Source organism: Doryrhamphus excisus, chromosome 16 (genome assembly GCF_030265055.1).
Source record: "Doryrhamphus excisus isolate RoL2022-K1 chromosome 16, RoL_Dexc_1.0, whole genome shotgun sequence".
Lineage (NCBI taxonomy): Eukaryota > Metazoa > Chordata > Actinopteri > Syngnathiformes > Syngnathidae > Doryrhamphus > Doryrhamphus excisus.
Genome location: NC_080481.1, coordinates 5,177,511 through 5,192,552, shown reverse-complemented (window position 1 = coordinate 5,192,552; position 15,042 = coordinate 5,177,511). Strand labels below are relative to the sequence as shown.

Below are 15,042 nucleotides of genomic sequence, written 5' to 3'. Positions count from 1 at the left end.
TAACTGCTTTTTCTTGTAAGCGACATAAAAGGTGTTCCCTGACCGGGAATCGAACCCGGGCCGCGGCGGTGAGAGCGCCGAATCCTAACCACTAGACCACCAGGGATATGGAGACTTCCGGAATTAATCTTAATTTTCTACCAGTTGATGCCGGCTAATTGTCTCATCCATTCAGCTCCAAAAACCCGACTATAAAACATACATAAAGACGCGGTATTTGTAACGGCCAAAAGATTGGTGAAGAGGAAGCGAGAAGAGTATTGAAAATGATGAAGAGTGGGAAGGCACCTGGTCGTGGTGGTATACCCGTGGAGGTATGGACGTGTCTGGGAGAGGTAGCAGTACAGTTACAGACTGAGTTGGACGGAAGCCACCGATTTGCTGTGGCGACTCCTGCAGGGAAAAGCCCGAAAGAGGAAGATTTGTTTCAGGTCAACTCGACGTCAAACTTCGGCCAAGACGTGGTCGGTATTAGTAAGCTTTTTAATCTTTTTTCACAGTGTGTGTACAATTAAAATACACTACAACGTCAATATTTTACGCTTCAGTTCAGTTAATATATTAACAAACCTTTCAACATGTTGGCACGTGTGACTGTATAAAGGTGTGACTGTAAAAACTGTGTTAGGGCGATACAAGATCAAATCTTTACGGTGAGACCCCCACCCCAACACGAGCACACCACTGAACAAGCCGGATATGATGTACCACGTGATAAGCACCGCGTCCTCTGCCCAAGTTATCGTTCATGTTGATTTTTTAATGTCGACCGCTGTTACTTCTCGGTTTTCGATCACATTGGGGGTAATTAATGTCAACCGTTTAGCATAAAACCCCACAATAATTCACACGCGTTACTGTTAGATGACATGATTAGAATTGAGAGTGACATATAGCATGTTGTCGTGGCCGAGTGGTTAAGGCGATGGACTAGAAATCCATTGGGGTCTCCCCGCGCAGGTTCGAATCCTGCCGACAACGAGATATTCTTTTGCCAAAATCTCTAAATTACGTTTCCACCTTTTCAGATACTTGACTGATCGAACAAACTTCATTTCATGGGCTGCGCCGTAAAGACATACAGTACAATAGTAGATTACTAGTACTGTCACTTCTACTACATCTGACCAACAGAGGGTGCTGTATGTTCGCTGATTGGCCAACAACACAAACGTGACACTGAAAACTTTAATGTCAACTTTAATGTCACCAAAATGCACACTATTCAAAACAGTGTCTAAAACAGAACACATCACTGACCGAAAGCCCTAATCTAGTCCGAACCATAACCTTAACCCCAGCCCTACAACAAACACAAAACGTAGCCTAACGAGTTATAAAACACAAAAATAGTATATTAACTAATAGTGTACTGTAATAAGATATTTTCCACCTCTGAATACTATAACAATTATAATAATTACAGTTTACGTGTGAAGATAAATATAGACCATACTGGATTATGAAGATTCGATGTTGGTTGTATGTCGTTATGTTATTATTATTGTTTGTCTTTGTGTTTGTATTATTACTTAAAGTGTTCATGTGCTGTCCAGTAGCTCGGATAGGCTCCATAAAACGGATGGATTTGCTGTTTTAGTGTACAGTTTAAACGACTGCAGATGCAGTCAGCATAGGAGCCGCCCAAAGTGTGACGTCACGGCAAGGGTATAAATACCGGACCTGAAGCGCCGAGCTCACAGCAGCACTGACTAGCGGCCGGCACGTAACCGAGGCTTTCGTTGGCCAAAATTTAGCTTTCAGATGGGCCCCGTTGCCTAGCGTTAACCCCCTCAGCCTCGCCGACTGACTCCAATCACCAGCAGCGCGTCTGGCTCACTAAAAGGTGACAAAATATTTGTTTATTTCTCCATATGCTTTATATACATACATATATACATTGTGTGATGGGGGCGGGCTAGTATGCTAACGGCTACATCGGCCCTCTTCAAAATGTGTGACATTTGTCGCTCCGTGATGTTGGACAGCCTGCTGCTAATGACGCTAGAGTTTAAGTATGATTTAGAACGCGATTCATTCTTCATTCTTCAGCCCATCTTGGCCTGTGCCCGCGCGCTCACGTTTAGTGCCTTCACAACAACAGCACATGAACGCGCACGTTGAACATAAACATTGTTAGTCCAGGCTGGCGAGTGACGTCATGGCCACTAATATTAGCGGGAGTCAAAATAAATTGATTTGATTATTATTGTCAGCTTGTTGCTGTTATTATGGGATGTTGACCCTACAATGCCCCCCAACCCCCACCCCCAGGTCTCCACCAGGTCCATCAAGCAGCAGCACCATGGCAGCCATTCCAGCAGGCGGTTCTCTAGTGGCCACCACAGACTACTACCGAAGTCAGCCCCCCTCTCTTCCTCCTCGTCTACTCCTGGAGGTCACAGGTCACATTCATATTTGACTAACACAACCCCCCCCCCCCCCTTGCAGGGCGCATTGGATCGACATCCAGCAGCAGTTCGTGTGGCAGTTCAGAGTACAGCGGCGAGGTCATTCCTCACCATCCAGGTGCTTGTCTTTGTTTTCTTGTGGGGGGGTTGTTTTGGTCTGTGTCATGTGACATAGATTCTATCAGCAAGTTATTTTAAATATACATCTTGTCACACTAATGGGTGTGCCCAGGCTGGCAGACAGGGCCCAGAGGGACGGGGCATCTCCATTTTTTTTTTAACACAATGGCAAATTTGTGCCTCATAGGACTTCCCAAGCAGGACTCTGGTCACTGGTGGTCCAGTTTCTTCTTTGGGAAGCAGCCAGGAATGACCCCTCTGACTGAGGAGGCACAGCAGAGGTGAGCACACACTTCAGGCCAGCAGGGGGCAGAGCAGCAGCCCCAGTGAGGATATGGGCGTCACAGAGGCGTGCTGTGTTGCAGGGTGGGTCTCCCGGGTGTGCAGACAAATGGCAGCATCACCTGCGTTGCCAAGGAGATGGTGATGCAGCGCCAGGTGAGCGAGGGCAGCGAGGCAGGAAGCCCCGCCTCCTCCTGATGCTACTGTCACATTCCCACAGCCACGTCACACCTCGGGAAGCGTCCGCCACCAACGCTAGGTGACGGGAGGACGCCCCGTTTACGTTTTTTTATTTCGCTCCTCTCTCTTAGTAGTTGTAGGATCCTTTGTGTGTGTTATAACTTTTTTTATTGAAGAAAAAAATGATGTAATGTGTTGTTTTTTTGGCCCTACTTGTTCTGTATCTGTACACTTAACACTTTTTCACTTTGTCACCCTGATTGGAAGCTAAATGCAATAAAGTAGATTGTTGCATCTGAAGTGGACTCGTCACGTGACTCAACTAAAACCAAACATGTGCAAAACTTACCACCATACAAGAAAAGTACAACTAGTATAAATATCAATAGTATTAGATGAACATCACCTAATATTTTATGCAAACATCACATCCTGATACTCCAGGGTGTACCACATATTCAGGCCAAATGTGTAGCCAGTACTTTGGATGTACCTCATATCCAGGCCAAATGTGTAGCTAATACTTTGGATGTACCATCTGCCATCTGCACCCTGGTTGGTTGACAAGGCCCGTTTGATGGCTTCACTTTGACGACCACATGGATCTTCAGACCCAGGCTTGCATCTGCGGGTCCTGGTGAGACAGGACGGCATGCACCGGCGCTGCGCCTCCGAGGTTCTAAGACAGGTTCTCTTCTGGTGCCACGGTCACTCACAGCATAAAGCGTGGGGTCCGTCCTGGATCGCCACTCCACGCCGGGCATCACAGAAAGACGCTTGGTGAGACGAGACAGGTACCGCTGTCCGAGTGTTTGCAGGGGGTGCAGACATGGTGTTGCTGCACGTTGATCCGCAAGGTCAGCGTCCTGCAAGAGGCGGAAGGCGACAGGAAGGTCAAAGGTGCTGTTTGTGAGGTGCTTCCTATTTATAGCAACATGAACTCTGACCCTGTTTGTTCTGTGACATCATTGACGAATGACATCCAGTAAGGTTCTTTAATGGGACAACGCCACACTTCTATTTGGACCTTCACCGGAGATAAACACACACACGTGATGCTGGATGACTTATTTACATGGGACATCAAGAAAAGTGCACTATAAGATAAGTTAAGATAAGATAATCTATGCCACCAGACCCACAATGACAAGATATTTGGCAATTCCTCCAGTAGCTTGGGACTCCAGCTAACCACAGTGAGAGACATTATCCAAATTATGCTCATAACACTTCACTTTTTGAATGAAATACAACAATACTATATTTTATTTAAAAAAAAAACTTGATTTTGAAGTATTTAAAATTCCTTTAAAATTTATATTACTTTATATTTTTGTTAATGCATAAAATAGTTCAGTTTTGAGTTTGGATTAATTGTATTATTTCATTTTCATTTGTTATTGCATCAAACTTTATTTGTACTAAATCAAATATGCATTAAAAATATTTAATTCATAATTAAAATGAATTCATAATTAGTGAATATTCAAACCACAAACAGGCTGCACGGTAACAATAATAATAATAGTGCTTGCATGACTTTGAAGAGTGAATTGAAGTTAATACAAATGTTTCTTTCCTAGATAAGAGTTGAATATATTCACTCACTTTGATTTTTCTCACCTGTAATATAATAACCAATAAAAAGGTTACAAACATCAAAAATGGTGGGAAGAGTTTGGACATGCATTAAGTTGCATAACTGGAGGGAGAGAGAGAGCGAGAGCGCGAGTCTGACGGAGGATGTAGGTGAAAGGTCGCCACTGCCTACCGCCTTCATCCTCCCTCTGCCGTCTTACGTCGTCCATCACGTAATGTTCTTATCGTTTTATCAAAGACATCCGTCACGATGGACGCATGTTCAGGAGGCGAAGAGGCCATAAAGGACGTCGTGCCTTTAGTTAGAATCATGTCAAAGTATCAAAAAGGTCCCCGACACACAGCTAGCTTATCCGCCAGCAGCTAACTAGCTAGCTAACTAGCCTGCAAAGCTAATGTTTTCAGCGCCGTACACGCACTCACCTGCTGCCAATCAAGCCCACACGCTGAGGTTTAAGTGTGGGATAAGTGTATAAGTGTGTGTCCGCAATGACACCGGTGTCTTTTTTTTTGGGGGGGGGGGGTCCGTGGGGGCAGCTGAGAATCAAGTAGCAAAGCACTTTTAGCGCCCTGATGTGGGTCAAAGGTCGGCGCCTACTTCTCTCGTGCAAAATGAAGGAGTCATGAATAAAATACAATTCATTATGTCAAAATGTACACTATATTTAACATAATATAGTATAATTAATACACATTACAAATTAAAACAATAAATAATTAAATATGAAATATGTAATAATTTCAAATTCCACTTAATATGATATTGTACATGGTATGCCTAATGTCTGGACATATTATACGTATATTAGACACACGTATAATTAACAAATATTTGGAAAACTAAAACATCTAATAAAAATATATGAATATTTGGGCTGTCAATCAATTTAAACATTTGATCGCAATGAATCGCATTTTGTCCATAGTTAGCTCACAATTAATCACATTTAATCGCAGATAGACATATGTTTTGATCTATAATAAGTAGGGCAAATCTCTTTGTGGTAAACGATTCGATGAGCAACTACAATAATGTCATCAAATGTTATTCATTCATTCATTTTCTACTGCTTATCCTCACGAGGGTCGCGGGGGGTGCTGGAGCCTATCCCAGCTGTCTTCGGGCGAGAGGCGGGGTACACCCTGGACTGGTGGCCAGCCAATCACAGGATCAAATGCTATGTAAAAGTAATCAATTTGGGAACTATGGGCCCTTATTTAAAACAGCCCAGTCAGCAAGCATATTTTTGCACGACTATTTTTCTTTATTATTAGCATATTACGTAGCTCTTAAACTCGCCCAAACGTTCAGCAAATACAAAATGTGAGCGAGTGAGACCTCTCACACTGACATTCAGAAAGGATTATTATTAAAGATTTGCCTCAATGCACCTTTCCTTATGAAATGTACAAATGAAAATACCTAATGCAGGGTAACAAGGCAATAGTCATAAAACATTTCATCCAAGTTGCAAACTCAATTTCATTTCATTTCTCTTTTAAAACACATTGAAATACATAGAAATTAATCATTTTATAACAGTACATATTCTTTTATTACAATACTGTAACTGTTCATTAAACATCCCCCAGTTTTTTAATGTTTAATGTGAGTTGCAATTTTTCATACCTTGTTGACGGTCATTGAACGCACCAATCGCAGATGCCCAGAGGGCTGTATGGATGTATTTGGATGTATTTCCCCCCTTTTTTCTTTCACCTCCCATTTGCTCCCAAATGCTGGAACTATGTGGGAATCCATAAAGGTAAGATTTGATGACTTTGAGTGCTAATGTGCATCATTGTGGTAGTTCCATGCTAAATGGCTAACTCTAGCACAACACTGGACTTCAGCGGCGGTCACCACATTGACAGACAGCCCGTCAAATGGCAGCTGGAAGTTCAAGGCCAAAATCATCAGAGAGATGAACAAATGTGAAAAGCACTGGTTAGTTGGGCCTACTGATGTTACATGAGGTGCCGGGGCTTCGAAGTTTGTGTGGAGTAATGGAGTGGGCGCTTCAGCTAAGCGTGTACCAAGGCTTGATTCACTGGGGGGAGGGGCTGGAATTGATGACGTCCGAAGCCTCGCGGCCCGGCTGCACCACGTGACGAATTCGGGAAGTGGTTCAGAATTTGCCGCGATGTTTGCCTGTCACTCAACCATATAAACCCCTTAGGCTTAGACATGAAAATGTGGGCTTTTGTGGTGAGAGTCAGTCAGTTGAGGGTGCGGATAGTGTTTGTCGATGGTTCGGAGGGTTTGGTTAGTAAGGTTATGTTAGTTTGGAGTCAAGAGAGAGAAGATATGGAGCCAGCTAGAATGAGGAACATTTCTCCTGTGTGGGAACATTTTGACTTAATCAGTAAGCCAAATAAACACTATTAAGAGATGGTATGTTTGCATTTCAAAACCTGTATTTTCACTGTTTGTCATCGTTATTGAGAGGTGAAGTGCTTATTGTGTTTCAAGGAGTTGGGGTACAATAATAACATCTTCACCCGTCCATGGTGAGGTTAATATCAATACATTATAATATTAATATTACAATATGACTAACACAAATTTTCCGGGTTGACATGTTCATTGTGCAAATGAAAAATCACATGTTTTTATCAGCCACAAAAAAATGAGAGTTGGATGAGGCCCTTGTTGACATGGTTGTCAAGCTTTCATGGAGGCCATGCCAGGTGACATCAAACCATGATGAAGCTAGCCATATCACATGATATACTGTATATTTTTATCTCACACTTTGTAGATTAATCATTTGGGGCTTAATCTCGCCATCACTAGTGTGGCCCTTCTTATGCCAAGGTAGCACTGTATATGACAATAAAAACAATACCTGCACTGCTCCAGTCTCTGGCAGGCCATGGAATCCGTGATAAGTCAAACACAGCGACAGTAGATACAAATAACTTTGGTCTTGCTACAAGAGCCATCTGCCAGGGCTTTGATGCTAAATTTACCAATCTAAATACTCTTTTCTTTCTCTGTTTGCCATCAATGTTTGTTCCAGCTTGTGGAAGAGAGCACGCTAACCGTGCCTGCTTTTAAAAAGTCTGGTATTATAAAACTAGATAACACCAACAGGAGTAAAAAGTGGCCCCGTGTTTTGTGCCAGGGTTGGCTTGTTTGCACATCTGAACCTGAAGCACTTTGTCACTCAACCACAGATGCTGAGTCATGACTGGTACATGCTTACACACACTAACACAAATGCTGTATATACAGTACAGCTATGTGGGTCAAAGCATCAGTTTGTGTATGCAGGTGTATATATAGACATGGTGTGTGTGTGTGTGTGTGTGTGTTAGGAGGCCAAGTGTGCTCTCAGATAAGAATGTGAGCACAGTTTCAAACTCTCGCTGTGAAATGTCAATTAAAAACACTGCCATCTTGCATGTTTTGACTTTGTGCAACTTTATTGGCAGTCGCTGTGATGAACCAGCGAAATGCTAACAACTTCATCTGTCATGTACCAGTACGCATGATGCATCAGTGTACGTGTACATTAAATGTGTGCCATGTCTGAATGGAGGTCAAATATCAACATGACCCACTTAACGCAGCTAGCAACCATGCTACATATAGTTATTTACAGAGATGATGACAGCCATAGGCTTTGAGGTCAACCTGCCAGGGGGTCTGCAGATGGAAATTAGCTCAAGGCTATATAATCTGGCATATTTACATTTGTAAAAATGTTCATAAATATGTGCTGTTCCCTCTTTAAATCAATCAATCAAAAAATAAAATGGAGGTTTACATATAATTTTTTAATTTTATTTTTTTTTAATTTTTACACGTTTGTCACATTTAAATGTTTCAGATCGTCAAACATTTTGGTAAGGTTCACCACTGTTCCGTGGATAATGGCTCTCACTGTGGTTGGCTGGAGTCCTACAGCTTTAGAAATGGCTTTATAACCTGTTCCACACTGACAGATTTCAGTTAGATACAGGGTCGTGTAGGTTCAGACTTTTCCCCTTAAATAATAGAAAGTGCCTTTTGTGTACAGATGCGTTGTCATTGACTAATTGGGACAAACCTGCAAGTCGCAAACGCCTTTTTACACCACTGCATAGTTGAAAATGAATGGGGTGATTTTGTGACACTTTGCCGCCCCCCTGTGGCGGTGCTGTGCTATCACTCCATCATGTAGATGACTTCCAGTTCCACCTTTAAGTCTGTGAAAGCCGGCCTCTCTACGGGCTCGACGCGCCAGCATTTCAACATCATTTGGTAGAGGAATTCCGGACAATCGGGCGGAGACGGCATCCTGTAGCCTTCCACGACCATCTCGTGCGCTTCCTTCCCATTCAAACCTGCCAAAAGGACCACAAGATCGAAAATAAAACGTGTGACCTTTTTGCATTTGCACGTGAAAGACTAAAAAAAGAAAGACTAAAAATATATTTTTTGCTAGCTATTTGGCATAACAACCCGTATTATTATTCTAGCGACGATGTAATCCCAGACGACCCTTTGGATTTATTGTTGCACGCAACATTAGGGCGGCTGGACTCACCCTTAGCGATAGGGTGAGGAGCTCGTTCATCCGGGAGAGGTGCTGCTCCTTCACATGGAGAGGAGTCGGTTGAGGTGGCTCGGGCATCTAGTCCGGACGCCTCCCTGGTGAGGTGTTCCGGGCGTGCCCGGCCGGGAGAAGGCCCCCGGGGCAGACCTAGGACACGCTGGAGGGATTATGTCTCACAGCTGGCCTGGGAACGCCTTGGTGTCCTCCTGGTGGAGCTGGCCGGGGACCGGGAAGTCTGGGCTTCCCTACTGAGACTGCTGCCCCCGGACCTGGACCCGGATAAGCGGAGGAGAATGGATGGATGGAATTTCAATTTTGAGGATTCCAATTATGATGATGACGACAATTGTAATTTAAAATATATTTTAAATGTGTATATTTTTAAAGAATTTAAAGTAAAGTATCGATATCAATTTAAAAATAGATTTAAATGTTTTTTTCATGGTAATTGTGGCAATTAGATGATGACAACAATTATGATTGTTATTAAATTTAAACGTGTTTAGTTGAAACAATTTTTTAAAAACATAGAATATTTTTTATTATATCCTAATTGGATGTATTTCTGCCCGAGTGGAGCATTTACTCGCATGAAAATGCCTAAGTGAATGAAAATATAAGGCATTGATATAGTACAGTATATACAGTACTTGTGTATAAAGCATTAATACAACTTGTTGTAGTATTCTATATTGGCCACGAGGTGGCAGTAACTTTTGGTTGTATTGCAGGTTTAAACATCTCACAACAGCCACAGTAGTAATAATAATAATGATGCTAATAATAATAATAATAATAATAAAACTGGTTGCTATCACTTCCTGTCCGCCACCAATTCTGCTCCCCCACAAGATAAAGTGTCTCAAATGTCTTATTTTCTCTGACTATATATTGTGTTCCATTGCTCCATCACACTTTTCAGTGACTTTTTAGTGCTTTAAAAAATTACAACTGCCCTGTGATTGGCTGGCGACCAGTCCAGGGTGTACCCCGCCTTACGCCCGAAGACAGCTGGGATAGGCTCCAGCACCCCCCGCGACCCTCGTGAGGAAAAAGCGGTAGAAAATGAATGAATGAATGAATGCTCCATCACACTTTTCAGTGACTTTTTAGTGCTTTAAAAAAATACAACTGCCCTGTGATTGGCTGGCCACCAGTCCAGGGTGTACCCTGCCTCCTAGCTGTTTTCTCACCACTGATACAGGGCGACTCTGAACACTGCCCTCCCCTCGTCAAAACGCTCCGTACCCAAATGGCAGAAGAAGTCGATGCCTATGATGCCCAGCTTGGCACGCCCATCTTTGGCCAGTTTTGCCCATTCCTCCTTGGAGTTCCTCTCAAGCTCCATCAGGTTGGATAGGAAGCGTCGGTGCACAGCCATTTTCAGATCTCTCTGGAGATGTTCCATTGGAGTCAGGTCTGGGCTCTGGCTGGGCCACTCAAGGACATTCGTCCTGACAAGCGTCTGAGGTCCAGAGCGCTCTAGAGCAGGTTTTCATCCAGGATGTCTCTGTACATTGCTGAAGTCATCTTTCCCTCCATCCTGAGCAGTCTTCCAGTTCCTGCTGCTGAAGAACTACCCCAAGAATGATGCCACCACCATGCTTCACTGTAGGGATGCCATGTTTTCTCCAAACGCAACACCTGGCATTCACGCCAAAGAGCGACATTTTTGTCTCATCAGACCAGAGAATTTAGTTTCTCGTGGTCTGAGAGTCCTTCAGGTGCCTTTTGGCAAACTCCAGGCAGGCTGCAGAGATGGCTGTCCTACTGGAAGATTCTCCTCTCTCCACAGAAGAACGCTGGAGCTCTGACAGAGTGACCCTCCCTGACTAAGGCCCTTCTCCCCCGATCACTCAGCTTAGATGGCCGACCAGCTGTAGGAAGAGTCCTGGTGGTTCCAAACTTCTTCCACTTAGGGGTGATGGAGGCCACTGTGCTCATTGGAACCTTCAAAGCAGCAGAAATGTTTCTGGAAGCCTTGGAGCCTGGAGACCCGGAGGTTTTGGGTCACTTGGTTTTGGGTCTGCCATGCACTGTCAACCCTGTCCGTATAGAGACAGGGGTGTGCCTTTCCACATCATGTCCAACCAACTGACTTTACCACAGAGATGGCCGAGGGTGGAATTGAACTCAGGTCTCCTAACTGCGAGGCCTGCGTGCTAACCAGAAGAAGGTTTTCTATGCCATAATAGAAAATGGTTGGTCTCAAACCAATTAACCGCAATAAACCAGGGGTTGCTGTGCCAGCAAGCAATGTTTTTCAAAGTTCATGTGAAGGCACCTGACACGTGCAGCAGGTCCAGACGTTTCTCAGACATTCATATCAAAACAACGGAACAGAGGCAAGGAAAAACTCAAGACAGAACCTGGAGTTCTGCAGCCTTGTCTTTAGCCGATAGGACTTGCCTGGATAGGGGACGCCTCCGTAGGTGACAATCTCATAGAGCAGGATGCCAAAAGACCAGACGTCTGACTTGATGGAGAAGGCTCCATTGCTGTGGCTGATGGCCTCCGGAGCGGTCCACTTGTAGGGGATGGCCTTCTGGTAGGTGAGGTAGATGGGCTCCTGCAAGAACACGGCTGGTGGCGATCATGTGACTTTGGGGGACAAAAGGCAAACGGGATGGGCGCTTACCTTGATGACTTGGGTCAGGCCAAAGTCGGCCACCTTGCAGATGTAGTCTTCTCCGACCAAAACATTCCGGGCTGCCAAGTCTCTGTGGACCAGCTCGTGCTCCTCCAGGTACGACATCCCGTCAGCCACCTGGGCAGCCATGTCCACCAGGGATATCATTTCCTGCTGTTTGCCCTCAGGACCTGGACATGAAAGTAAACCATGTCCATCACACCGACTGGAAACCTTCTCAAGACGCCATTCATTCCCATTACCAGCCTCTTGTCCACAACATTAGTTGAGCCGATTCCACATAAACTACACCGGACAACCCATCAGCTCAAAGCCAGAGGAGCAATCCGTGCCTACTTGGGACACGTTGTCATGGAAACGGCCACAGCAAGAAAAGGTGGAGCGAGGAAAAGACCAAAGCCAGAGAATGGTTTACTTCTGAGGAGGTCGAGCAGACTTCCCTTCGCCATCAGCTCGGTGACAATGTAGTAGGGCGACGAGGCGGTGCAGATGGCGAACAGCGAGATGAGGTGACGATGGCGAAGGCGTTTCAGGATCTGAACCTCCCGCTGGAACTCCGAGTGGTTCACCTCGGAATCTGGAGAGAGAGGAGTTGGAGGACCTGACTGACGTACCAACACAGCTCCAAACAATCCGAAGGGAAACCCGGACCTTCGCACCAGTGACACTTTATAGCGCACACAGAGCTAGCTACGTACAGCATACATATCCTATCAAATAATTCTGTGTGCATAACAAACGTAGCACTCCAATAGAACCAATGTTGGAATAGCCCCTGCGGCTATTTGCTTGTCCGACATTGACTAGGAGACGCTAACCGGAGCATTTAGGGATAAAGTTGTCCACCAACCGTTCTTGATGATCTTGATGGCCACCCGAGTGTGAGACTTCCAGCGTCCTTGATAAACGTCGGAAAAGTAGCCGCTTCCCAACTTGTCCTCTAAAGTGAACTCCTCTTTGGGAAGCTCCCACTGGTCGTCTGGGAAGATGACCTCTGGAGATGTGGCTCTCTGACGTAGCACAAGTATTGGTCACTAGGAGGTCAGGGCTCTGTGAGCAGCGTGAGTGTCATACCCTCCGGCTGGGCTTCCCCAGCTTGTCCAGGTTGTTGAGGCAGTTGTTGCGGTAGTGTGCCACCAGGTGTCTCAGCGAGCTGAACTGATTCGTGCGGTCCAGGTCAAACTGACCGTCTGGTGTTTGGAGGATCTTGAAGTGCTTTACTCGACAGCTGGACCGCACTGTGGACACACAAATCGGACTCACTCCGGTTTCCATGGCAACACAGGACCCTGGACACGTCAAAAAGCTGCTGGCTAACTGCTAGCATGGTGATGAATGGACATGCTCCTCATCAGTTGTGCTACGATTGTGACTTGCGTGACGCAGTCTTGCCTGAGAGGACGTAGCCCGGGTGGTTCTCACTGGAGCGGACCAGGAACGCTCCTGGCTCATTTTCTGGTGCCATGAGGTGACTTAGGGCTTCGGAGCGGCTCATGTTGCCAAAATACCACCTGACAAACACACATGGAGACACGGTGATGAGTGTGAGCCCTGCCATTGGCCGCCGACCAGTCCAGGGTGGAGCCCGCCTCTCGACCAAAGTTAGCTGAGATAGGCTCCAGCATACCCCATAGAAAGTTTTGACATGGGAGAAGTACTACATAAAAGTACTGTGATAACCACATAGTGAAATAGAAAAAGCATCAACTTGACAACGTAGCCACCAGCAAAAGTTAGCAGCTTGAAAAAGTAGCAGCATTAGTGTATGTAAGTAGTAACTTGGCCAAGTTGTGTAGCAATCTGCAAAAAGTAGCTACGCAACAAAGTACTGCTATAACCAAGTACTGATATGACAATATACTGTACCTATGGGCCAAAATATAGAAAATTCAACAAAAAGGTCTTGGCTTAAAAAGTGTAAGAAGTACATATTGTTGTATACTAAGCTTATTGTATATATATTGTACACTTACCTAATAGTTTTTGTTTGCTTTTGACATTGATACTTCTGTCATGAAGCTACTGTTATCTTTATTCTTTTGGAACCTTGATAGAACGTCAAAAACAACATCCATCTGTTGGAGGAACGTTAGGGGAACATTGGAAGAGCCGACCATTTCACCACCACGCAACTTTCAAAAACGTTCCACTGCAAGCAACAGATGCTCAAAACCAAACCAAAAGAAATCATTAGGTTTTGGGAAGAAACCACAGCTAGCTGGGTAATGAGCTAACAATGTAGCCAAGTGGAAAAGTAGAGAACCTAGAACCGATGATTGGATATAGTGTTATCAAGACTCACGGTTCCTCTTCCAGAACGTCTTCCTTCTTCTTCAGGTAGTTACTGGGCACCAGACCGGTGTCGAGGACGCTGCCGGTCTCATCTATCTTGTCCACCGTCCACCAGTCATCGATGCGGCTCTGGACCCTGAACAAGTCTCCCTCCTGGAAGCTCAGCTCATTGGGGTTCCTGCCCTGGAAGTCCCACATGGCCGAGAAGGTGCTTCCATCCTCCTCCTCGGCTGGTGACTGGGGAAGCGGTTCCGGGTTCTGTTGCTGCTGCTGTTTGTCTCCGTCCTCTGCTGCCTGTGGAGGAGACTTCCTGTCCCCGTGGATCTTGGACCACAGAGCGGGACAGATCCTGCGAAGACACTCGGCCATGACGACCGCCTGAAATCCACCGAGCCGGCTCACTGCACCTGTTGGACAGGTAGCGACCCAGGAATGATGAAGGAATCCCGGGAATGTTGCTCAGCGCCTGGAGCGTCTTCCTTGTATTTGCCGTCCTCCGACGACCCACTGCGGGATGGAAACACTGAGCACTTCAAAATAAAAGCTGCCAGGAGAGGTGCTTACGGGACAAAATAAAACTGCACTCACCGACAGGTGAGAAGGTTCCACTTAGCATGGACCTACTCAGTTGTGCAATTTCACAATAAAAGCCCCTGAAATGTGAGACTAACCCATCTGACTTTAAATGGAAATAATTCAACCAAAGCAAGAACGGGAAATCAGGTCACACAGCATTTAAGTCGGAATCCAAAAGTATGATGATAACCATAGAACAGGAACTGGAAATTACTGTGACAGTCACAGGACAGGATCTGGCAATACAATGCATTGTTACTGTTTGAGCCATTTCAAAATAAAAGCCCTTAATGGTACTTAAGCTGGTCTAGGCTGCCTTTAAATCTAATCTACTCCAATGGTTTATTTTGAAAGGGGCTGTGTACCATAACACTAGGCATAAATAGGG

The 15,042-nt window shown here is 45.1% G+C and overlaps 2 protein-coding genes and 2 non-coding genes across 4 annotated transcripts; 2 read left to right on the top strand and 2 right to left on the bottom strand.

Moving 5' to 3' along the window:
• Positions 1-34: 34 nt before the first annotated feature.
• trnae-cuc (transfer RNA glutamic acid (anticodon CUC)) lies at positions 35-106 on the bottom strand. The gene has a single exon. It is a non-coding gene; the product is annotated as a tRNA-Glu (tRNA).
• A 793-nt stretch (positions 107-899) lies between these two features.
• trnas-aga (transfer RNA serine (anticodon AGA)) lies at positions 900-981 on the top strand. Its single transcript has one exon. It is a non-coding gene; the product is annotated as a tRNA-Ser (tRNA).
• Positions 982-1,683: 702 nt separating this feature from the next.
• Positions 1,684-3,293, top strand: ppdpfb (pancreatic progenitor cell differentiation and proliferation factor b). The gene is made up of 5 exons (XM_058050883.1): positions 1,684-1,846; positions 2,275-2,360; positions 2,452-2,529; positions 2,719-2,812; positions 2,897-3,293. The coding sequence occupies exons 2-5, from the start codon at positions 2,306-2,308 to the stop codon at positions 3,009-3,011; spliced, it is 342 nt and encodes a 113-aa protein (XP_057906866.1). The 5' UTR covers positions 1,684-1,846; positions 2,275-2,305; the 3' UTR covers positions 3,012-3,293.
• A 4,697-nt stretch (positions 3,294-7,990) lies between these two features.
• On the bottom strand, positions 7,991-14,953 carry ptk6b (PTK6 protein tyrosine kinase 6b). The gene is made up of 8 exons (XM_058050881.1): positions 14,089-14,953; positions 13,179-13,297; positions 12,861-13,024; positions 12,637-12,796; positions 12,202-12,363; positions 11,775-11,956; positions 11,546-11,705; positions 7,991-8,924 (listed from the first exon to the last, which is right to left on the bottom strand). The coding sequence occupies exons 1-8, from the start codon at positions 14,445-14,447 to the stop codon at positions 8,746-8,748; spliced, it is 1,485 nt and encodes a 494-aa protein (XP_057906864.1). The 5' UTR covers positions 14,448-14,953; the 3' UTR covers positions 7,991-8,745.
• Between the last annotated feature and the right edge of the window lie 89 nt (positions 14,954-15,042).

What these genes read in the sequence shown, in the direction of transcription:
- ppdpfb (XM_058050883.1), top strand. Translation starts at nt 2,306, where the DNA reads ATGGCAGCCATTCCAGCAGGCGGTTCTCTAGTGGCCACCACAGACTAC. An exon ending in GGTCATTCCTCACCATCCAG is followed by an intron (nt 2,530 to 2,718) that starts GTGCTTGTCTTT and finishes TGTGCCTCATAG; the next exon opens with GACTTCCCAAGCAGGACTCT. An exon ending in ACTGAGGAGGCACAGCAGAG is followed by an intron (nt 2,813 to 2,896) that starts GTGAGCACACAC and finishes GCTGTGTTGCAG; the next exon opens with GGTGGGTCTCCCGGGTGTGC.
- ptk6b (XM_058050881.1), bottom strand. Translation starts at nt 14,447, where the DNA reads ATGGCCGAGTGTCTTCGCAGGATCTGTCCCGCTCTGTGGTCCAAGATC. An exon ending in CATCAAGATCATCAAGAACG is followed by an intron (nt 12,364 to 12,636) that starts GTTGGTGGACAA and finishes CTCTCTCTCCAG; the next exon opens with ATTCCGAGGTGAACCACTCG. An exon ending in TCTGCTCGACCTCCTCAGAA is followed by an intron (nt 11,957 to 12,201) that starts GTAAACCATTCT and finishes TTTCATGTCCAG; the next exon opens with GTCCTGAGGGCAAACAGCAG.